The 24,004-nt window shown below is 40.7% G+C and overlaps 1 protein-coding gene across 1 annotated transcript in view; it reads left to right on the top strand.

The window, feature by feature from the left end:
- vav2 (vav 2 guanine nucleotide exchange factor) overlaps window positions 1-24,004 on the top strand; it is a 195,639-nt gene that overhangs the window by 167,645 nt on the left and 3,990 nt on the right. Inside the window, exons 9-26 of the mRNA XM_083984091.1 lie at window positions 6,084-6,183; window positions 7,684-7,779; window positions 12,436-12,504; window positions 12,713-12,799; window positions 13,650-13,735; window positions 13,835-13,967; window positions 14,355-14,369; window positions 14,732-14,841; window positions 15,101-15,202; window positions 16,884-16,972; window positions 17,926-17,939; window positions 18,068-18,086; window positions 18,837-18,964; window positions 20,801-20,872; window positions 21,040-21,101; window positions 21,411-21,527; window positions 21,985-22,072; window positions 22,195-22,318. Of these exons, the coding sequence (XP_083840217.1) occupies window positions 6,084-6,183; window positions 7,684-7,779; window positions 12,436-12,504; window positions 12,713-12,799; window positions 13,650-13,735; window positions 13,835-13,967; window positions 14,355-14,369; window positions 14,732-14,841; window positions 15,101-15,202; window positions 16,884-16,972; window positions 17,926-17,939; window positions 18,068-18,086; window positions 18,837-18,964; window positions 20,801-20,872; window positions 21,040-21,101; window positions 21,411-21,527; window positions 21,985-22,072; window positions 22,195-22,318 (1,511 nt within the window). The remainder of the gene's footprint in view (window positions 1-6,083; window positions 6,184-7,683; window positions 7,780-12,435; window positions 12,505-12,712; window positions 12,800-13,649; window positions 13,736-13,834; window positions 13,968-14,354; window positions 14,370-14,731; window positions 14,842-15,100; window positions 15,203-16,883; window positions 16,973-17,925; window positions 17,940-18,067; window positions 18,087-18,836; window positions 18,965-20,800; window positions 20,873-21,039; window positions 21,102-21,410; window positions 21,528-21,984; window positions 22,073-22,194; window positions 22,319-24,004) is intronic.

The raw sequence follows: 24,004 nt of genomic DNA, 5'->3' as shown, positions 1-24,004 counted from the left end.
ACTTCTCAGTTCTTAGACAGCCTGGACCGAGCTGAATGGAAAAGCTCACTCAGAGGAAACTCTATGAACTAAATGGGCATCTAAGTACCCTCTTGTTGATATCCTCATTTGCAACATTCCCAAACTCATTTCCGGAGTAATCTGGCTCCCAGATCCCCTAGTAGTGCCTAATCATGGCCTCACTCTGAGTCTCCCTATTGGAGGTCTTTTCTCTGTGCTCTCCTCCGTACTCTGTGTGCTGTGTACGCTGAGTGGAGGTGAGGGGGTCCCAATGCCATGTGTCACAGAATATTAGCTGGTTCCACAGCCTGTCACTTCTGGTTTGCTGGGAGATTTCCTCCGTCGCCTGACTTGACTCATGGGGCTCGACGAGGGCGGCGGGGGTAAAGGCCCAAGGCGCCGTTAGTCAAAATTGCATTTTCTGTGAAATAACATGCGCGACGGCATCCTCATTATGAAAGAGGCCAGCACAGCAGGCCAGTAGCAGCAGCACTGAAAAGAATATGAACAGCAAGTTTTTACTGCACCAGTGAACTCTCCAACCTAAAGGAAAACTCGAGGACAGCTCTCCTCAGATATCACTGCACTGCTTCTCCTTATGCTTATATTCCCCTTTACCTTCTCAGTTCTCAGTGTCTGTAGCTTTTCTAATGGCACAAGACAAGACTTGTTTATGGAGCTAACGGGCTCCTCTGGCATGTTACAGACTAAAAATACTGCTATGATTAATATTTTATTCAATGTGGTTTTCCACATAAAAAGTGAAACAAATGGAAAACTGCACCTACATTTACCCCCTCATTTGGAAATTCCAGATCAGGTCTTTTGCCCCGCCCACCACTGCTGCTTGTTGTAGTTTGGCCAGTGAGGACCAGTGAGTGTCAAGATGTTTAGTGCTGAGGAGTTTGTTGTGTAACTGTAGCCACTGACTAGCAGACGTACCTGTAACCTGATCACTAACCGCACTAGTGGAAAAGCGCCATAAGCTAGTTATGCTGTTAGCTTGTAGCTGGCAGCTGCTCACGCAGTGTTAGAGGTTAAACTCTGACTCCTTGTACTGACAAAGTTTTAGGTTTATTTTTTGCATCACCTTCATCCACACAGGTTGACAGTGCTGGTTCCTTATGTTTTATAATGTATGAAACTCATGCTTTGTGAATCTGTTTTTATTAGACTGTCATTGGTTCACTGCAGTGTCAAGGTGGAAATTTGCATTGTAAGTTTACAGCTTGACTTTCATTAGATGGTGTCTTTAACAGTTACAACTTAATTAACCTCATGCTGCTGGTTCAGGATTTTATCTTTTTTCCCTGATTACATAAATCTCCCTCTGCAGCTTCTGTCCATTAGTCATATTCCCATTGTTACCAGTTAGAGGAAAATCATTGTGTGCTAAAATGCATAGAGAATGAGAAAAATAAAGCAGCATTTTCATTATTAATGCACAACTGTAGAAAATGTTAGAGCTTTGGAATTCCTTTGTGATTGTTTGTTTTTCTCTGAATAACTATTGAATTTATCAAGGTTAATTAAGTTGTTTTGGAAAACGGTTTACAAGCTTTAATATTTCTTTAACATTTGCTATTTAATGAAGATACGGAGTTAGAATTCACAGTTATGGTTGTTTTTATCTTCTTGTTCATCCAACACAGTAAATCAGACTGAATATTCAAGCAGCGACACAAGGAGACAACAGGAAATGATGAGTTGTTGCCTCCCTGCTGCGATGTGTCCAGATAAGGTGTCAAGTAAAGAATGTACCTGTCACTGTGTCACGGACTAATTACGGCTGACTGCGCCGAGAGTGGATGCATGCTGCAGTGTGTTTGTGTATCATTAGGCCTTTTTGTTGCACTGCCTGTCTCAGGGAAGAGGACAAAACCTCTGACTCGTCTTAGATGAAAGGCTGTTATTAAGTATATGAAAATATAGCTTGTTTCCCCATAATATAGCATCAACAAATCCAGTGATTGTAGATGTGTGAGATTAAGTGACCTTGGGTGCAACATTGTGATGCCTGATCGGGATGCAGTGATTATCTTTTATACACTTTCTATTAATTCTAATAATCTTTAACTTTAGAAAAAAACATCCATACATACACTGTGTTGACTCACTATTTAAAGCTGCAGACAACTCATGCATACATAGAACCCCTTGGAAAAAGTCAGTACTGAAATAATATATGGTTTTGAGTTAATGTCTTACATTAGCAACTTAGATTTTGAGCTGTGACAAAGGACCAATGTAACAATTTGCAGCTTGTGTCCACCTGATGAATATAAGTCCAACATTCATTCCCCTTTGAGCTCTGGTTTGGGCTCCACCAGCTCCAGTCAGACTGGCCAGATGCTCACCTTCCCTATGCTACTTTCCAACTTTGTACACCTGTACATGTGGGGCTAAATACTGGGGCTTATCTTGGTAGCATAACTCTGATGACATAGGAGCTTGTTAGCTAAAAGCAGCTGCAGAAAATAGGGTTGATGAGAGCAAGCTGAGATTGAAGCGTGTATATATCAAAAGCTTTGAGCTTAAAATGCCTCTTCAACATAGTATTGTGGTGTTGGTTGTTGGGATTGGTCACTGGGTTTGATTCCTGCAAGTGGGAAACTTCAGAAACTCAACCTTCAGGCATAAGAATAAGCCATTTGTGCCAGGCACCAAGTTGTAGTACACATTAAAAGACACACATTCACTCACATACATACACACACACACACACACACACACACACACACACACTTTCAGGATGACCTTCTTTTCAGCCCAGCCAGATAACCACACAAATCACTCTTTTGATAATTTTCACTCATTTAGCTCGTCATTACTGTGAGAAAAACATCATTGTTGGTCCCTCTGAGCCAATTTTCCCATCTAAGCTCATGCACCCATGAATAAGAATGAATTCCATAAGATATGGCCTTCATACATTGTGCAACAAGGTTTCCTCAGGAGTATTTGCTTAACCTTGCTGCCTTGATTCCCACGTCCGCAGCAGCAGTTTGAGCTCTTTGCATTCATGTCATAGAGTATCTTCTTTAAAGAAGACCTCCATGACACATTATGTAAGTCCCCATAACTTGCTACATGATGGGTGTCTGTGGCACGTGCCCCTGGATCCTCGCCGCACACTGCACAGCCCGCCTGCTTTCTTCTAATTGATCAACGCTCCCATTAATCTCAATCATTTTGTCGTCCTGGAGGAGCGGGAGCTAAGGGGAGCCGTCTCTCCAAGTGTGGATCAAGTCTTAATCAGCGGTCCTTTTTCTGCCCGGAGCCATTTTAACCGGGGTTGAAGCCTCACTACAGGGGGCTTTAGTCAAAACTCTGACTGGGCCTCTCTGATCATCTCCAGTCGATCTCTAAAGAATGTGTGTGATGCCAGTGCTGCTTTTAAGGAGAGGATTTTGCCTCTGTTTTCAGAGTTCAACCTCTGGCAAAACATCACACTGAATCACATATTTATAGCCTCAACAGTTTAGACATATTTCCAGAGCAGAATTATTTATTTGAAAAGATGCTTTTGTATTAATAATGGAGATGTATAAGTTTGTACTTTAGTGTTTTGGGAGAAGTAGATTCAAGCTGTGCAGGCATTTTCAAATCTACTTAGAGTAATATTAAAAGATGTTTTATTACTGTATGGTGGTTCTGTAACTTTGAGAGTCATGTCAGTATTTTATCGCTGTGTTTTTATGGAGGAGCCAAGCAATAGTTGTCTGTGCAATTCTCCTTTTTTCAGTTTTTCAGATTAAAATTGTGTCAAAACGGATAAGATGATGAACACTGGGGCCTTTAATGAAATGTGAATTTCACAAAGTAGGCTTTTTCAGTATTTGCCACCAAACCACTGCAGTTTAAAGGTCCCATATTGTATAAAGTGAGCTTTCCGTGTGTCACATTTGTGATGTCACAACAAAGCAGTCTCTGCCCTCAGTTCTCAAGCCCAACTGGACCTACAATCCCACCTCAGAAAACACACAAAAAAAAAAAACGGTCAGCCAGTCACAAAAGAGGATCAGAGCTTCTGTTCTGATTGGGTCACTCACTGACCTGTTGTTACCAGAGCACCAGAGACAGATTTAAATGTAAACCACAAAAATATCTTCATTTGCATTGGCACATTAAACAAAAACATCGGAAAAGTGTAAATGATTGGACCTTTAAAGGATCAAATTGATCCCATCCTGCTAGTCCAGGGACTGGGGTAACTTTGCAGCATATATATGTTTTGTTGAAGGTCATCAGGACTTAAACCCCCAAAATATCTTAAATTAGAAAAATGCCTGTGCACAGCGAACAGGCAAGGTGCTGGTAGTGTGGCGTATAAGTATAATCAATAGGAAGAAAACCACAAAATGTGGCAACATACTGCACACTAAGACTGTATGGAGGATCTATGATTTATTAAGCAATGCGTTTCGCATCAAGGCTTCTTCAGGCTCGCCCCAAAATATCTTGTTATGGATATCACAATTTAAAACACTGACGAGTGCAAAGCAAGCCAGGAAAATGAACAGCTGCAGGGTGCATGAAATCACGGTGAAAATCAGTTTAAACCTCCTTGAAAATATTCCAACTCTCCTGTCGAAATATGTCAGAGAATAGCCAGCCGCATGTTTATAAAACTTACATCTAGGTGTGTCTGTGTTGTACGTACAGTTGTGGTAGGAGGAGGAAAATGATCTTGTTACACTTCTTACACGTCGTTGCTCAGTCACACAACATTTCCCAGTGCTGCTCTTGTCTGCGTCACAGATCTTTGAGCTCTTCAGGGTGCCAGCTCTCTGCACCGCCTTGCCCCGTTCAAGAATCAGATTAAGAGACTGGAGTGCCAACTCCACCAGGGGGGGCGGTTTAGCACTACACCAGCCGTGCCAATGCCCTACTTTGACGCTGAGTGAGTGAGAGGAATGTGTGCCAGTGTGCAGTGGCATCCTGCAGGCAAGATGACTTTGAACTCCCTCCCAGCTGAACCCACAGATCTGTGTCAGGGTCCCATTGTAATATCTAATGAACACAGCTCTTATATCCTCACTGCTCGAAATTAAGACTTTTTTTCTTTCTTTCTTTCTTTCTTTTTTTCCTCTCACACTGATGAGAGAAACTCTGCAAAGCAACTGATATAAAGCAGAAGCTTTCATTAGTGCTCTGTGATTACAGCTTATTGGCAAGAGGATGCCGCCCCTCCAAATATTGCCCAGGGATCAGAATCCAGCATTACATATTCATGATATTCACATATATTCCTAATCATAATACATTTATTTACATATTCATTTAGCTGCCCCCCTATAGCGCCTAATGACTCTCAGGCTGACCTTTCAAATTGTGTTATTAATCTTAAGATGAATATGCGGGGGTTGCCTGGAGGCTCTACGACACTAACCAGTTCACAGCTAATTGTGGACTCACGCAGCAATCTCCTTTGTGTCTATATTTTTACAAAAGATTGGTTGTCTTCATTAAGCCTCATTTTAGGATTATGAACCGCGCCCTGAGTTGTGAACAGTCCACAGACTCCCACACTCACACAGGACAAAGATATCCAAATCAGTACTCAGCCATACATTCCTCTTGACAGACATTCATGCTTTATGGTTCAGAGCTGGAGCATTTGTGCGATGTGTTCAGCTGCAGTGGGACTTTTAGTGGGAGTTGTGTTAATTTGTGCAGCTGGTTTTGATTTAGTTTTTAGAAAATGTTTCATAGATGGAGTCATTTGTTTTTTATGTTTGTTTTTTGTTAGTTTTAGCTGCCCGAAGCTAAGGATTTTGTCAGTGACATGTTCATCTCATTATCGATTTTTACGTCTTTGCATTTTGAGGCCGTGGCCACCTCCATCTTTGTGTACAATTACCATGGAAACATGTGTCACTCTCTCTGTCTGCAGTAGTTCAGATTGACTGATCTCCGTGAATCTGTTAGCTTTTCTGAACAGAATTACTCTCGCTAATCAAATCTGATACATTTGTTCCAACTAACCGAGCATGACTGCAGCTACCTGTGGATTCACTCAGCTGTTCACTAAAGCACACGCGTCTTACACAATGTCTTCATTTCATTTTATCCCTCTCCAGGTTGTTGATCTATGGTCAGTACTGCAGTCACATGGAAAACGCCCAGAAGACACTGGATGAGCTAATAGCAACACGTGAAGATGTCAAGATTAAAGTCGAGGTAATGTCCAGTGAACACAGTAAACACTAGCTATTGCAGACTGAACAAGGATAAATGAGCAGGTTGGCTTCTAGCAGGCTGCTTGTGGAGTCATAGTCATCATTTGTGACAACGGGTCATCTGACAGAAACATAAAGCAGAACCTCAGTTCACACATAGTTTTATTATCTTGTTAATTAGTACTGAATCAACTCATGGGGAATGTGTCTTTTGATAGTGGATTAATCCTTCATTCATTTCAGTCCTCAAGCTTTTGTTTGTAATATGTGATTGTGAAAAAATAAAGTATCTATGATGTATGTTAATAAACCAAGCAATTTTAATAAGGTGAATTGTAACAGATTCATCAATAACATAAACAATAGATTGAAAAGTGAAAGTGACAGTGAAAAGCCCTCATTTGCATCCCAATAAATATTAATAAGATACTGCTATTTTTCATCTCAGGAAGATGTTACATTGGATCATGCAGGGAATGACTATCATTAAAAACATATTTCCAATGAGACATACTAAAGAATCTAAATGATGCAATGTAAATAAACCAATTGAATACCAGAGAATCCAAATGATCATGCACTAACGAGTCTGAAAGTACAAATTACTGTTGAATAAGTGGCAACATTGAACAAATTCACAGATAGGGTCCAGATTTCTGTGGTTATATATAAGGGAGATGATTCAGAAAGGCATCATTTACATAAATACAGACCTGTTAAATTCATGATATTCTGCTACAGAGAGGATGTAGGCTATAGGATTTGCATTAGCTGATTAAGCTGACATTGGTATCATGTTGTTTGATTTTAAAGATTTATAATTTATGCTGTGTGAGTAACTTTTGTTTTCAGACCTCCTTTCAAGCAGGATTCTGCACAACAATCTGAATGTATGATAGACTGTCAACACCCCCTGTAATAGTAGGGTTATGAAATGCTAGCAGTTAGCATAGCCAAAGAAGTGACAAAACAGATGAGATGATTACAGCCTGGGAAGTTGACGCTCTGTCTTAAAATAGAAGAGCTTTGTAAGAGCGTAAAACAGCTTCCCACTGTCTTTTCACACTAAAACCTTGTTTATACAGAGGAATAAATCGTCTTTTGTTACAGGACCCTTACAGAAACTGAATGAAGGAACTCCTGCTCAAACTACTGTAAGGGAACCCTATAGGATGATGCACATAAAAGATTGCATCTCATACAGCCAACACAGAGTTTGTGGATGTATATATTAGTCAGAGGAATTTCCCAGTCAGCATGCAGAGTAATTGTGTCACAAGTAGCTGGCACAACCAGAGCTTTTGTGCCCGGGAAGAATAAACTGGCCTCGTTGTTGTTAATAGAATACTGCGTGAATGTGTGGAAGCAACAGCAAGCACTGCAACAAGACACAATGAATTATTAAACAATGAGTGAATGCTTGTTAGTGGGGGGATAATACACAATGCTGCATTATGTAATGTGTAATAACTGCCCCACTGCCTGTGTCGTTGTTCTGCAGGAATGTACTATGAAAGTGCAGGAGGGGAAGTTCAAGCTGCAGGATCTTCTGGTGGTTCCCATGCAGAGGGTGCTCAAGTACCACCTACTACTGAAGGTAGGAGTCTCATGGCTGCTGCTGGGCCTACTATGCAAAGAAGTTCAATAAATAATATATCAAATTATAGCAGCTAATGTGGAGTACTGTAGGTCCATCATTTGTTTTCACAGCAGATTCAGATGTTTGAGTGCTTGAATGAACAGGTGTCATCGAAGGAGAGTCTTCGTGTCTTTGATGAAAGAAGCAGATGGAAATATGTCCCACACTTCCCTGCTTATGAACATCAAACACTCACCCCCTGTAGTCTCGAAAGGTGGATCTGAAAAGTTTGTATCTTGCTTCTTCATCAAGGGTGACAGCTGTCGACGGCTCAGCTTCACAGCAGTTAGAGTGTACGTGAACTATTTTCACTGGAAATGGGAAATGTCCCTGGAAACTTCTCAAACCTCTCCTGCAGAATTACTCACCTCACCAGCTCCTCATTACTTCAAAGCACAGCCAGAAGTAGAACATTTAGTGATTTTCTTTGGTAAAGGAATGATTGTCGAGATTCATCCGTGGTTTTATAGAATCCCACACTTTTTCTGAGGAAACATTTTGACATAAATATACAGACATTTTTCTGAGCATAATGTAAAATATAAATGGGGCAGGTGCCTCCTCCTGTGCCCTTGATGTTTTGACAAACATCAACAGACTGGCTGCTGAAAAGCTATGATGAAAAGCTATGACGCAACAAATCACAGCACGTCTTGATGGATTGGTTGACAGTTTTTCAAGCTTGTCTTAATAAATAATCCCCTTCCCATATAAACAAAAAAAAAACAGGTTTTGGTCTCTGTAATTCTTCCTGCTGTTCATACCGGCCTTTAAAAGAACCCTTCCAAATGCACTTGTGGAGGATGTGAGAGTGTATTTTCCTTGCTGTGGTGAAGGGACCAGCTCAATTTATGTGCTCTTGATCTTGTTAACTCAACCTTATTAGCTTCAGAATCACACAAACCTTTGTACATAAAAGCAATAAAAACAAAACAGTGGAAACACACACACAAAAAACCCCATCAGAATGTCACACCAAAGTTACACTGTGCTGTGGAAAGGTTGGGATATTAATTGCAGTAAAGTGGAGTGGAAACAGAATTAAAAAGTCAATCAAGAACAGCCATAAAATCTATCAATTAATATTCTTTGTATTTAATTATAACATTCCATTATCAATCATTTCACTTCTAGACTTACACATTAATTGAAGTGAAGTTTATAGAGACTAAAAACATCACATGGAGCAACAATCAGACGATGAAACAATGACTAACATTGCTCAAACATATCATTTTCTGTGTTATTTTTCAATTTTATTGTGTCCTCTTCTTAGCTCCAGTCAGCTGATCATTTTGACGAACAATTCCTGATTTTTCAACATGGATGTGAATGGAAACCACAGAAAATTTAGAAAAAACATCAGTGCAGATATTTTCCATGTTAAAAAAACAAAATTGTTACATAAGTTGATAACAAGGAGCTATTTGAAAATGAAATGAGTTTTCAGGGCCTTTCAATGCACTGGATGAGGACAGTGGATATTGGCCCTGGTCACTTACAATGGAAGTTCATTAGAATGTGATCTCCTCAGAGTCAAGGGAAATGATGACAAAGCAACTAAAACCTGTTTCAAACTTCATATGGGTACCTGACTGTTGTTATAAGATTAAAAAATAATCAAGGGAGCCTTTAAATCCTCGGTCTTGATGATTCCCACAATACAATATGTCTGTACAGACTCTAGAGATCCTCCAGCATGATGAACACTGAAAGAACAAACCACTTCAACATTATTAGCACTCATTACAAAAGGTTCGTGCCCCATTCATCACTTTATTCATTTCTATTTGTTGGATCTCGACACAGACGGGTCCTGCATTGTGAGACTTTATTGAGGCTCTTGTCACTGAGGAAAGCTGTTAAGTGTTGACTGAAATTACAGCGGACATGAAACCTCACCTCTAAGGACTTTCTGTTGTTGAGCTTTGACTGGTGACAGTTGTTCTTCTGGTTCTGGCCGGTGCTGTTGGACTTTTCCAGACGGATGACCTTGCCACATGAAATTGTGTTTGTTGTTTTTGTAAGCACTCCAGCACTGACTATTTGGCCTGTCTGGAAACTTTTACTCACACTTTGTAACTTCAAAACGTCTGCAGAGAAACAAACTAGTTGGGCTTCAAGTCAGTTCATCATGTCCATGTGTCTGCTTTTGTGCTGCTTAAATTCTTTTCATTTCTTGCTTCTATTATTGTTGCTGAAATTTCAAATGGCAACAAAAAGTAATTTAATCAAAGGTTAGGCTTTGTGCTAGTGTCTCTCAGTAGAGCAATAAATCACTGTCCTTGGCAGCCATGTGTTAAGATGTTACATATAAATAGAGTCTTATTTTAAGTTTAAAGGTTTAAAAAAAAAAGTAAAAGTTTCCTTTCTTTTGACAGACTGTTTGCATTTGGTGGACAGCATATTTTCATTTTAGAACGATTTTAGTTACAACTTGAAAACAGTAATGTGCTATTACTGCAGTCTGCAACACATCTATTGATTGGTCAATTTATCTCACAATAACTGACCCACTGAATTGAACGCCAAATATTTGTTGGACTTCTCAAACATGTATGTTTGCAGCTTTTGTGTAACGGATATCATTATCAATAATTAGCTAATGTTAGCTGTAATTATCAATTGCAGCACAGCACTGACGGCCATATGCAAATGCATTCAAGCATGATGTCTGACCGTGTTTCCTCCTCCACACCCTCCCCTTCCTGTTGTCCATGTATAAGCGTGCCGGCCACTGTAATATCCTCCATGATTAATTGACTTTGCATCTCAATTATGGATGAGCATATGAGTTCATGACGCGGTGGCTAATGGACGACGGGGATATGGGTGTGTGTTTGTGTCAGCTGATTGTGGGTCCACACAGAGAGTGCTGCGACTGTCTTCCACTCTGCATCGAACCCCCTGCAGGAGTCTCAGCAAGGCACTGAAGTCAAATCAACTGTGCACTAATCAGATTAAATGCACCCCATTTCACTGCTTCCCACAGCTTTGCAGCAAGGCTCTGCTGTATGCTACGGCCTCAGGGCATGTCAGACTGACAAGTCTTATTTGTGTGTGTGTGCGTGTGTGTCCAGTTGTGCCAATGGTCTTGCCCATGGTGTGAATACCCGGGCTCTCTTCATGTTTTATGTACTGTAGCTGCACTTTAAATGAAGTGAATTCAGCACAGTCATCTCAGAAGTAATTCTCCTCAAGCAGGGTGTGAATATTTGATGAGTTTACAATGTTTTTTCTGAAGTCCTGATCGTATCTTTCATCTGTAGCTGAGTATACACTATGTGTGCTTTGGTGTAGCTACTTGCATGTGCAAAAGTAACAAACCTGATTTTGAAAAGATGTGCTGTGTCAGCACTTCATTGCATAGCAAAAGTTCTCTCCCTGGTTGTGCTGGTTATACTGGTGGGAAGCCAGTGAGGGATACTAATGTTGTTGCAGCACTAATTGCTGCTACTGGTTGTTAAGGGTTCCTGCACAATGGCGGTGGGGGATGGGGGCAAGAGGGGGATGGAGAGTGATAGTAGTCCAAGTTTTCTGCCCACCAGTGATGCTCATTAGTGGCAGGTGAGAGTATACAGTAAGATAAGACATTTTGATTTGCCATATTGGGAAAAAAAACCCACATGCATCAAATATCATTAGTAATAGTTTTATTCTTTTTTCTTTTTTTTTTTGTATAGAGGTATTGTGCATGGTACTGAAATCACATATGTGCTTACTGCTTTAATTGCTTCAGCAAGTCAAAATATCCCTTGTAAAAACGTCTATTATGTTAAATTAACTTTTATCACCTCAACTCAGTGATAATAGAGGTCATGAATTAAATCCAAAGTATAAGATTCAAAACAAGGCTTCATGCACAACACTATGCAGGATGCACTGTGTATGGAAATTCCAGCAACAGTCCGGGCACAATGAAACATTCTTGGTGCTGAGAGTTGGTTCCTTCTGTTTATGTCAGACAAAGTGGAAAAGACATTGACAAAACCTGGCTGTACATACAGTAGTTGCTGCAGCTCCCTGTTTTGTGCTTTAAAAAATCGCTTGTGACACAAGAAAAACTTTAGACAGCATTAGAAAGCTGGAGCGCTGACAGAAGTCTACTTTTCTTCATGAAACAATAAAATATTCGATGGGACTTGTTTTTCTTTCCCTCACAGAGCTGTAGCTCCCCCTGACTCTGCAGCGCTCTATAAAATCACTCCCATCAGCCTGTGGAGGAGACAGCAGCCAAACAATCACCGATCAGAAACCATGTAACACATTTGTTATTGACTGGCCACGAGGAGGACGATATGATTTGCAGAGGACACCATGTTTACCATTATCTTGTTAGCATGAAGAACAGTCAGACCTGGAGGCTGGTTAGCAGTCTCTGCTGCTTCCTGTTGTTTTTTATTCACATGTGTTTCGCTGTTGACTGAGCCCAAGTGCAACTTTATTCTCAGCCACATCAGTGTCACATCCATAATCACAGTAAAGAGCATCTATACATCTCTCAGTATAGGACTCCACAAATGTTCTCTGTGCTGAGAAGAGGAAGAGATAGACTTGTTTTTAAAGAAATATAATTTCAATATTAATAATGAAAATAATAATCTTCTTCCACAGGAACTTGTAAGTCACTCAGCTGACCGACCAGAGAGGCAACAACTCAAGGAGGCACTGGAAGCTATGCAGGTTTGTGTTACATATGTGTTTGTATGTGTGTGTGCTCATGAGTGCACAAAAAATGACATAATAACTCTGAAGAGCTCTAAGCCAAAGCTGTTAAAATTGTTTCATACAGCCACTGTGGCTCAGCGTGCAGCACATCCACCATGATATGACAGCTGTCAGAAAGATTCCCAGTGTTAGGGCTGAATGAACGTTTGTCTCGCTCTCTCAGGACCTGGCCATGTACATCAACGAGGTCAAGAGGGACAACGAGACGCTGAAGAAAATCAGTGAATTCCAAAGTTCTATAGAAAATCTTGTAAGTATTGTGGGCCGAGGCAGTATAACTTCAGAATGTGACTGTGCTTATATATCTAATGCTAACGGCTGCTGGCTCTGGCTTCGTATTTAATGGACAGATGTGATGTTACCTTTTCCCAACATGTCAAACTGTTGCTTTAATGTTGGTCTAAAGTTTTAGAGACCTGAAATGACAATTTCAGGTTTTAATTATTGTTTTGTCACTTTCCCTTATATGTAGATGATCCAATGTTCTGGCTTGTATTGAACTTGTCCACTGAATTGAACTGAAATCTGACATCTTTATAGAAGATAGTCAGTTTTTGTGTCTCAAAAAACCCTAAATACACAAGGACTAATGTTATCACCCGCGCTGTGATATAAAGTTTGTCAGAGCGATTGGTCACAGGGCAGTCAGCCTTTGTTGGAAATGTCCACATTTTCCTCCCTCCTGCTAGGAATCTTTGCATCATCCAGCTTCCACCTGTCATGATGCTCTGCTCTAAGAACATCCCCAATAAATCATTTAGTTCTGCAGAGCACAAACAAGAGAAGTTGTGTCGACTCCAAACAGACACTCTCTTCTGTCACCAGTCAGTTTCACCTCCTGTTAATCTGCTGTTTCCTCCTGGTGAAAAGTCACTGGGGTTACTTTTGAATTCCAGATACAGGCAACAACTTCAATTCAAATAAGGAAATGTAACTGAAGATGGGTTTAATAGTTTCTCTGTTGCAACATTAATTCAGTATCTAGTTGGATTCTCTCTGAAATTCAAGTATAGCTGAATTATTTATGGCTTCTCATTAAATTTGGAAGTGAAAAAGTGTACAGTGGATTGACATTCAGTGTGTCTTTATGACCTAAGCAGCAGGTGAAATTGGAGGAGTATGGGAGGCCAAAGATAGATGGAGAGCTGAAGGTGTGCTCCATCGTCAACCGAACTAAACAGGACCGGTGAGTCTAAACTCTTCAGAATGAAAAAATAAATTAATATAACAAGTGACATATTCTCACCACCAAATTACCAATCTGTGTGTGTGTGTATGTCTTCAGGTATATATTCCTCTTTGATAAAGTGGTCATTGTCTGCAAGAGGAAAGGCTATAGCTATGAGCTGAAAGAGATTATTGAACTGCAGTCATATAAAATGTCGGACGACCCCATGAACAACAGAGACGTGAAAAAGGTAAGAAATAATAAAAAAGACACAGAGCAGAACAATCTCCTGTGCAGTGAGATCTTTGTGAGGCAGCCTCGCTTAATCCAGGTGATCCAAAAAAAAAAAAATCCTGTGTAATCATTACAAATGTCGCCCTTGAGCTGAAGGAGCTTGTTGATGGTAATTTCAGATACTTATGAGTAATGCATTGAAGTGTCAGATATGCATTGTGCTCGCCCATGCTTGAAAAGATCATGTAAATGCAATGAAGGTCATTTAGGATTCATGGAATCGTACCGCAGTGCATTTTGCGTCTAACATGGCTTTTTTTGATTTGAATCTGCATGTGTCTCTCCATGTTTGCATGTGTAACTGGGTCTTTCTCTGGTGTCTTTCTTTTTGCATGCTTACCAGTCAAGTGGAAAAATGGTAAGCTCAAGTGACCCCCTTTATTTAACTCATCTTCTCATAGTGGCCCATTTTTGGCAGCTGTGTTTTTGGGTATCACACTGTGATTGCACATGCACCCACCTGGCTCTGTGACTGACTGGCCCTCCAGCTCTTGGTCAAATGCATTGCTAAAGCATGTGGAGCATCTGTTGGCTCAAATTGAAATGTGATCTTATATACATACATACAGTACATACATACAGTATTATAAACTATTTTGCACATACAGTATTTATTTTAAATGAAAAACACTGGTAACACAAGCTTTTTTGCCTATCTCTGTCCACCACTGCCATCCACACGCTCTCACTGCCATCTGTTCACTCACTTATTCTCCCCAGTGGTCTTACGGCTTCTACCTGATCCACCTGCAAGGGAAGCAGGGCTTCCAGTTCTTTTGTAAAACTGAGGAGACAAAGAGGAAGTGGATGGAGCAGTTTGAAATGGCCATGTGAGTATTGTATTACTGCAAGATAAAACAACCAACAAGAATAAAATGTTATGTAAGATTGGGCAATTTTGATTCTAACTTTCATGGAAATTTAACAAAGAGTCTATCTGTAGATAACATAACCAGATAGGAATGTCTGTTTTTGGCACTTTCCCTCAATTAAACAGCAGAAAGAAAAATAAAATCGTGCTACATCATGGCAAATGAAACGTCTTGTAAAATCATCTAAATTATGCACCAATGCAATCCTTTCATCCAGGTCCAACATCAAGCCAGAGAGAGCCACAGCCAATCAGCATAACTTCCAGATGCACACGTTTGATAAGAACACCAACTGTCGAGCCTGCAAGATGCTCCTGAGGTAACGACCCTGAAACAGCACATTCACATCTTTAAATGAAAAATGGATGAATAATGAAACGTCTGCTTTCAGACTTTACCCAAGTACCCAACAGTATTTAACAGTAACTTGTGAATGGTAGTGCATTTGTCCTTCACTGTCAGTTTTATGTGGTGTCTTAAATTACATCTGACATGCTTTATTTACTGAATGAAAGATACTGTATATCCATGCTTAATGCAGTGGTGAACGGAGCAGTGAGGTCATTCACATAAAACTCAGTGAGAAGACTGATGCCACTCTAAATCCTCTGAGGCCAGCAGCTAGTTAACTTAGCTTAGCATAAAGACTTGGAACAAGGGAACACAGCTAGCTGGGCTCAATCCAGAGCTAACAAATCTGCTCATCTCTACAGTTACTAATAAAATAAATTAGATACAATGTCTTAAGGAATGGTGCTGGGAGGTGTTTTTTTTTCCTTTGGATTAGGGGTTATCATAATAATTGTAATTTTAAAAACACAAATCATAGGATAGCACTGTGGTGCAGATGTTTGTCTTTATCCTAGTTCTAGTTGTCTCTTCACAACAGCTCTTTCTACATATTTCTCTAAAAGTGATGGTTACACACTGTCTTTTCCACCCTAGAATCGTTTTCTTATCAACTGTTCCTTTGGCAATGATAATCATGTAGTAAGTCAAAATTTGACATGAAGACAGCCATGCTTTAGAGAGAGTCTCATTCCCCTATAGATTTGTTGGCAGCAAAGTGTATTAAATGTATCTGCTTATCATTACACTTAGTGTGGGGAAGAGTATGAATGTTAATAATGCATTTGTATGCATTTTTAAAGTAATCTCTAGTTTTCAGTTGTGACACTTTCCTCATCAGCAGATGATGTTTGCTCAGTTGCCACTGAACTATAAGTCAAAACCATGTGATAACAGTTGAAAGCACCAAAACAAGCCTTGAGTGGAGAAGTGGAGAGAAAAACATTTGGTGAGCAAGAGAAATTAGAAAATAGGTTTTTAGCGACCACAGCATTTCAACAGTGTTAAAGCGTTCTTTTGGAAATATTCCAGGAGGTGGGACTGAGGCTGACAGATGATATTTTTAAACGTTGCCCCTTCCCAGCACCACACACCGTCTCCCTGAGCAACACCTCCTCCCATGTGAAAGAGAGCGCTGCCCGACTGCAGCAGGGATAACTCGTGTCACTGAATCGCCACTTTCACCTCTATTACAGTCAGCCGGCTAAACTCCACACTGTGTATTGACCCACAAATTTCATGGCTTGGCTGACCTAAATTCAGTGAGCCAGTGGAGGCAGGGACCGGCGTTCTCACTCCCCTGCTAGATGCTAATTACTGCTGCAGCTAAAGTGGATCCCATTGTGATTTATGGCACTTACTATTCAACATGGCAGCGTGCGGCGCATGCAGTGTTACAGTATCCGTAACAAATCCAGTCCTGGAGTACATGGTCCTGAATGGAGCGAGTTGATTTTGTGATTTTAAAGGATCACAGGGTGGAAACGACGGATGGTTGCGCAACCACAATCTCAGCATTATACTAAGTAACAGCAGGTCCCCTTGTGGGTTGTACTTACAAGAAGTTAATTTGTGTCTGAGACACTTCCTGTTTGCATTACTGATGTGTGTGTGTCTTTGTGTGAGACTTTCTGCTTATGTGTGTCCCCAAGGGGCATCTTCTATCAGGGCTACTACTGCTCTCGCTGTGGAACCGGAGCGCACAAAGAGTGTCTGGAAGTCATCACCATCTGTAAAATCAGTAGGTGTTTCCTCTGTCCTCTAGTACAATATAAGACTTGTTTATCAGTGTTGTGTCATATCCAACATAGACAAACACGGCACAGAGAGACTGTGGTATAAATCATTTGTATTTATTCATTTGTTTTGACCAAACTAATAATAAGAGATTCCATTGTGCCCACAAGTATTAACCTACTGTGTCCCATCCAACAGGGAGAGGAGGGGTGGGAGGTGGGCGGGCTCTTCCGGGTTGGTGGGATTATTTCATTGTGTCTCTGGGTTTGGTGCTCAAGAAAACCACAACAACATTTACCTGACATTAACATCTGCTGCAATAGAAAGAGCACCAGTTATTTACACCAGTTGTCCCTGACCTTTTCGTCTTATGTCCCTTTAAATAACACTAACCCTTAAATGCATCATACAGTTGTTGTTGTCGCTAAAGCAGGGGGTGTTTATCTAAAATAACGCCGAGTAAACAGATTGTTGTGTAGCATTTGTTTTTTTTTGTTTTTTTTGCTGTTCTCTCTTCAACCTCTCATGTTTATCTCACCACCCTTGTGTGGGTCTCATTGTCCACAGAGGGAACCAGATTTAATTTACATTCATTAACAAAACCTTAGATGCTACATACTGAGTACAGCTAAGTTAGGCCCTATATAAAAGCCTGACCATGACATTTGAGTTCTTTAAAAGCCTTACACTGGTTGGTAAGGTAACCAGGCAGGAGGATTTCATCATTACTTTTACCTCTTTCACATCCAACATGGAATGAAAGAAAAAAAATAGTTCAAAACCAGTGAAATTGTCTTCATGTCATAGCAGATTAAAAAGAGCTCTCCCTTATGAAGCTCTGACGCACATTATAAGAAATTGTGTTATCAAATGTTGCTTGTGGCTCATCTCTAATCAATAAGAGTGTGAAATGTGAATCCTCCCTAACGCTGTCCATACGGTCTCTCTTTTTTTCAGATCCTCACGACTTGGTGAGTAGATCTTCTATTAGTCAATACGCTATTATCATCCTCTCAATTGCTGTGTCCTCTTTGTTATGAAAGGACATAAGTGACATTTACAGTTCTTGCTGATTGTGTATTTGTTCTCTCTCTCACAGGAGCCTGGGATGTCATCAGGTAAGAACACTTCCTGTCATCTACCACCACCGTGAAGACTAAGGTGTAGGTGTATGTTCTGTCAGTTGCCATGTGTGACAACTTTGTGATTGGCTGCTGCTCATCACCACAGCTCTCTCCTGCCATCTAGTGGATGGAGCTGATGCACATGAAGTACAAAAACATCATCAGTCATGTACTGTAGCGCGAGTGGCAGTGCAAATATATACAGACATACTGTAAAGTATGCTTAGCGTATTATTTGAAATTCATAGATGTGGGAGATATTTAGAAATAACAACAATACCTGACTGATCAGATGTGTCTCAAAATAATCTATACACAGTGATCGGATTACAGTCAACGTTGCTCTTGGTTGCTTTGCAGCATTTTTGCTCTGTGATATCTTCCAAAGTGGACAGAGGAAGGGATATCATGTGATAAAGATCCTGGAGCAGATGTGAAGCCAGGATGTTATGGTTATATTGTGTGTATCTTTGACCACTGCATCAGAAGGTGAAAGTTTTTTGCCAAAAAGAGTGGTGTCAGATGAAATTATAGTCACCAAAGAGGGGAATCCAAACTCATAGAAACATGGACATGACATGAGTGCTTTCCCTCTCGTATCCATGGGTACTTCTGTACCAAGCATTACATAAGGCCTAGAAATATGCTCAAAACATCCTTCTTTTCATCCCAACATCAATCTAACACTTCCTCCGACTTATATCTCTGTTAATACTCTCTGTGCATCATTGATTGTGTTTCCAGGTCCCAAGATGGTGGCAGTGAGGAACTACCACGGCACACCAGCACCTCCAGGGAAGACGCCGCTTTGTTTTCAAACGGGCGATTTTATCGAGCTGCTGAAGGGAGATCCGGACACGGCGTGGTGGGAGGTATAACACTTAGCTGTTTCTATCTGAGACCATGTGGACTTGTAAATCAGGAATATCATTATTTAGGCAGTTGAAGTTCACTCTGCACTTCAGAACATGTTTCACATCTATGCTGAGTGAACACAGTACATTTTTTAGCCAGGCCCAGTGGGATGTGAATGAAATGAGCCTTAGTTCCTACACTTTAAAATGCAATATCGCCCAACCAGTATCTCCAAAGTTCATTAATTGACATAATTATATTTATTTAATCCTTAATGAAGTGAAATAGTGGCACCTAACCCGTAAAACCACAAATTGGCACATCAACACTGTCGTTTCTATGGGGATTAAATACAGGAGGTACAATTTGTTAATTACTGAGCTTTAGCTGATACAATGTTTTTTAAACCTTTATATTGACCCTAATTAACAGTTTCTCATGTTTCACTCTTTAAACTAAGATAAACTAAGTGGCTGCATCTTGTATTAAACAAACTGTACAGACATGGGAGTGGCATTGATCCTATTATCCCACTGTTGGTGCCAAATACAAAATATTTCCTTCTTCCATTTTCATCCAAAACAGAACTGTCCACATCCTGGCTGCATAAAACATTGTTGCAACAAGAAGGAGAGGAAAGGTAGTAGTTTAGAGTCTGAAAGAGGACATTTAATCTGTGCTAGGCCAGCAATTCATTACACATGCAGAGAATTTAAGGAGGCCAGTCACTTTACTGTCAACTCCTTTCTATATATCACCATAGTGGTGAAATACATGAGTGACTGTTCTTAATCTCAAATAGAATTGAAAAGGTTTTTTTGATAAAGGTGTACTGCCTCATAACACCTGTCACACTCTGACATGTGAGAAGATTTATCTCTGTCTCTCTTTGACTCTGAAATTGACACTCCTGTCCCAATTATTCTTCAGATTGCTTAGAGCGCAGTGAAAACTTCTTTGTATCTTAAGCCAACAGTATTAGCCATGCATTAGCTGAACATGAACGGCACTGTGCCTGCAAACTTGGAGGAGCTTCTAATGTGAAATAGGCTGGAACAGGAGCTGGGGCAAAGACTCTATAGGTACTTTTGGCAAACTTGGTGAATCACTCACTGTCACAAACAGCTTCTTTCTGAAGCCATTAAGTCAAACTTGGCTCTAAAGTTATCGCTCTACAGCATGACAGTATAATCTCTCCATACTAGGCCTATGTCAAAGAGTGTGTTAAGCTTGAAATCGATCAAGGTCGCTGCATAGTTTTCTTTTAACTGAACTTGACAAGTGTGTTAGTTTGGTTGTACAGTAGGTGCAACAGCAATCATTATTGGGATGTATGCATTATTGAATGTTATTTTCTCTGGACAGAGGATAAAAACATGTACACCCTGTTGCCAGCCTTTTCTAATATTACCACTAGTGGGTGCCAAAGTTGCAGCTGTTCAAATTATCTACATACAACTTTGTAAATGACTTCTTTTTGAACTGATACTATACTATATTGTTTTTGCAGTGTATGTGTCATCTTGTGTTTTTTAAGTGTGATTGACTAATTTTCTAATTCACAAATAACTCAATAATTAAAAGGTTTAAGCACCATAGATAAATCTTATACTTAAAATGACTCCTTGGTTGGCCATCCCTTATAAACTCTTTCTCCCTACTACTGCATTTTTTTTTCTTTCATGTGTTTGTGTGATTATAAACGTATCTCTGCACTGTAACCACACTGAAGCATTTACTCTCAGTACTTGATTTGATAACTAAACTTAATTTCCTTATCAGCGTGTTTATAAACCTTATCATGCATTTGTTTGCCTTGACTTGACTTGACTTCCCCTGCCTTCATCTTTTAGGGGAAGTTGATACAAACACAAAAAAGTGGCTTTTTCCCCAGTTCATGTGTAAAGCCCTGTTTGGACCCAAAGGTATGTCACCCACATGCATGTACTGTACAGTAGGCAGTAGGCACTGAACATTACAATGTGTGTGTATGTGTGCTGTGAGGGAGAACTGTTTTTTCACTCACATATGTATATGAGCTTCAGCTCCATTGATACGTTCTTTAACGTGCCGAATCTGTTATTTCTTCCAGCCCTTTCAGTCATTATCTAGCCGGCAATCCTCAAGGGAAGCAGATTACTATGGATATCCTTGGTAAGACCCTTCACTTCAGAGTGCTGTAGACTATTTCATCCTCATATTGTCAGAGGCCTGTGTATTATGTTGTATTATGCACTACCATTACCCTGAGGTCACTATCCCATACTTCGTTCAGGTTTGTTAATGTTGGTGTCATGCAGTAATTCAAATCTAAAGCAAACTAACCCCAAGCACAACGGCAACCCAGAGATTAATTACTACATGGATGTTTGATGTCAAGGACTTGTAAAGCCTAAACTGGGTCATTTGATGATAGAAGCTTGTGTTTGAAGGTCACTGTATTTACTCTCTGCTCCGCTGTAGGTTTGCGGGGAACATGGAACGCCAGCAGGCCGACAACCTCTTGAAATCCCACAGCAGCGGGACTTACCTTATCAGAGAGAGGACAGCTGAGGCAGAGCGCTTCGCCATCAGCATCAAGTGAGTGTTTCACATCCTACAGGAGAGGGGAAATCTCAGCGGAAGGTTTTTATCCATATCTCATGGGAAATAAAAAATTCTCACAGGGTGCCCTAGTCAGCTTTTTCAGTGAATCGTTTAGCTCCTGCTAATTACCACTCAGTAATTGCTTTTTTTTGTTGTTTAATCCTGTTTTTTTGTGTGTATTCCCTCCAAGAGAATGTATCCAAATAAGAAATAATGTATGGTTTTTCCCCACAATCAAACATAACTCATGAAAATTGCTTTATTTTGGTGAATTCGTCCTTCAGATATGCAACTATATTTTATGTGGCAGTTTTAGAGGCATAAATATAAGCAACAGTTGTGTACAAAATGTTTTTATGTTGTATAGAGGGATTTAATCAATAACCATGTTTCCCCATATCATCTTAGTGGTTTCCTAGTTATGCCAATGTTTTCTTTCTTTCTTTTACAGATTCAATGATGAAGTAAAACACATCAAAGTCATTGAGAAAGACAGCTGGATTCACATCACTGAGGCCAAGAAGTTTGAGAGTCTCTTGGTAAGTTAGACATTCTAGATCCAGTACGACAATACCCCCAACCAAGACCCTCTGTGTCAGTGTGAAAAGAGAGGAAATTAAATGTTCATGTTCGAATCCTTCTGAACTGTTTGATCTGACAGGAGCTGGTTGAGTACTATCAAGCTCATTCACTGAAAGAGAGCTTCAAGTTGTTAGATACCACGTTGCGATATCCCTACAAGTCGAGAGAACGCTCGCTAACACGGGCCAGCACGCGGTCACCAGGTAAGCCTCACACTTGTCATTTTTATTCTTATGGTAATTCGACTGCATTGAAATTCATCTATTCACCCACAGATAAACTACACTTTAGCACTACACATCCTACCATACACTGATGATACATGAGTATCTTGCCCACACACCCTTGTGGAGGAGCCGGGCATTGAAACTCCAACCTTATGAATAGTAACCTAATAGTAACAGTAACCCTCTCTACCTCCTGAGCCACAACCATCCCTCATTCTTCCTTATTAGTATGTGGAGTGACAGCAGATGTAACAGTCCTTGTTGTTAGGGTTAGCAGTCAGGGTGGACATAGAGTGAGGAAGGCTTTGGAGGGAAAAAGATGCCAGATGTAATTTATTTTGTGTTGATTTATTTTTTGACCTACTTGGCAACACTGACAACCTTTATATCCAAGATTGCAAAATATTGGGACACAAGGTCTGTGACCCAGTGTCGTCCCACTGGGCAAAACCAACCGGGCCCCTTGGATAATAGGCCAGCCTCTTTGGACTGGCTCCAGTAAAGGGCCCTGCCAGTCTGTCTCTTTACCCGCAGTTGTTATTTAGGGATTGTGGTCTAGGTTTGAACCCTCAAGTTGAACTTTGGGCGATGATGGCTGAGAGAAATGAGTTTCCACCATTGAAGACAGACTCAGACAGTATAACTCCCCCAGCAGTGAACGGAGTCAGATGAAAGGAGCGGTTTCGACATCTGATTCGGATGCCTCACATATAGCTGGGAACCCTCGGCAGACTCACAGCATGCTGGAGGGATTACAAATACACCCTGAGCTGGGAAGGCCTCAGAGTCCCCCAGAAAGAACTACAGACATGGGCTAAGTTGCTTAACCCACTGCCACTGTAACCCAGACTCAGATAAGCAGCGGAAAACAGATGGACAGATGTTTGGCTCTGCCACTGACAGGAAATTGTACGTCAACTTACAATTTTGGCTGCCTCTGTGAACGATTGTGACAGTTCTAATTTGACTCTGAAGACGTGTCGCAATGTGCAGGTCTAGCTTACAAATTTAATGCCCTGCCGCCTTGGCTGTGGATAATGCAAGGGAGCGTAAAATAAATGAGACGGACTGCCTCCTGCTCTCTCTAGTTTCTCTGGTACTCTGTTCCTTCCTGGGCCAGTGACTCCTCCTGACTCATACAAAAAAAGAAATGGAGGGAGGCCAGAGGGGGGAAAGCCAAAAAAGGAGGCGACAGTGTGAAATAGATAAAGAGAGAAAGACAAAGAGGAAGAGTTTGTCAGCTAACTCAGGGGCCTGTGGCCTGGCTGTCTGAACTGGCTGCCCTCTTTGTCCATTACACTGTATGAATACTGGCTCTGCTCTCACACTGGCTTCTGTCCTGTATTTGGCCTGCGTTTTCCACTCTGTAGGAAAAGCCCAACTGGCCACTCACAGCAAGATGGTCCTCCTTATGTTTCTAGTTGAATTTGGAAACGACTCTTTCTCTGCAAGCCTGACATGGAAATGTGAAGGGAAGACTGTTGTGATCTGGAGGCATTTATGGCGGTACCATGTTATATGAGGGCTTGTCTAGTGGATGCTGACAGCAGCAGCCAATCACATCCACTTCTCTCATTCCCTTAAAAAGCAGAGCTTTCTGTATAATCGTGACCTCACAGTTTAGCGATGGAGTAAGCAAACACACATGGCATGAGAAGTCGA

Source organism: Trachurus trachurus (genome assembly GCF_905171665.1).
Source record: "Trachurus trachurus genome assembly, chromosome: 12".
NCBI lineage: Eukaryota > Metazoa > Chordata > Actinopteri > Carangiformes > Carangidae > Trachurus > Trachurus trachurus.
The sequence above is the reverse complement of the archived record's forward strand: the minus strand, read 5'-3'. Positions and strand labels throughout refer to the sequence as shown.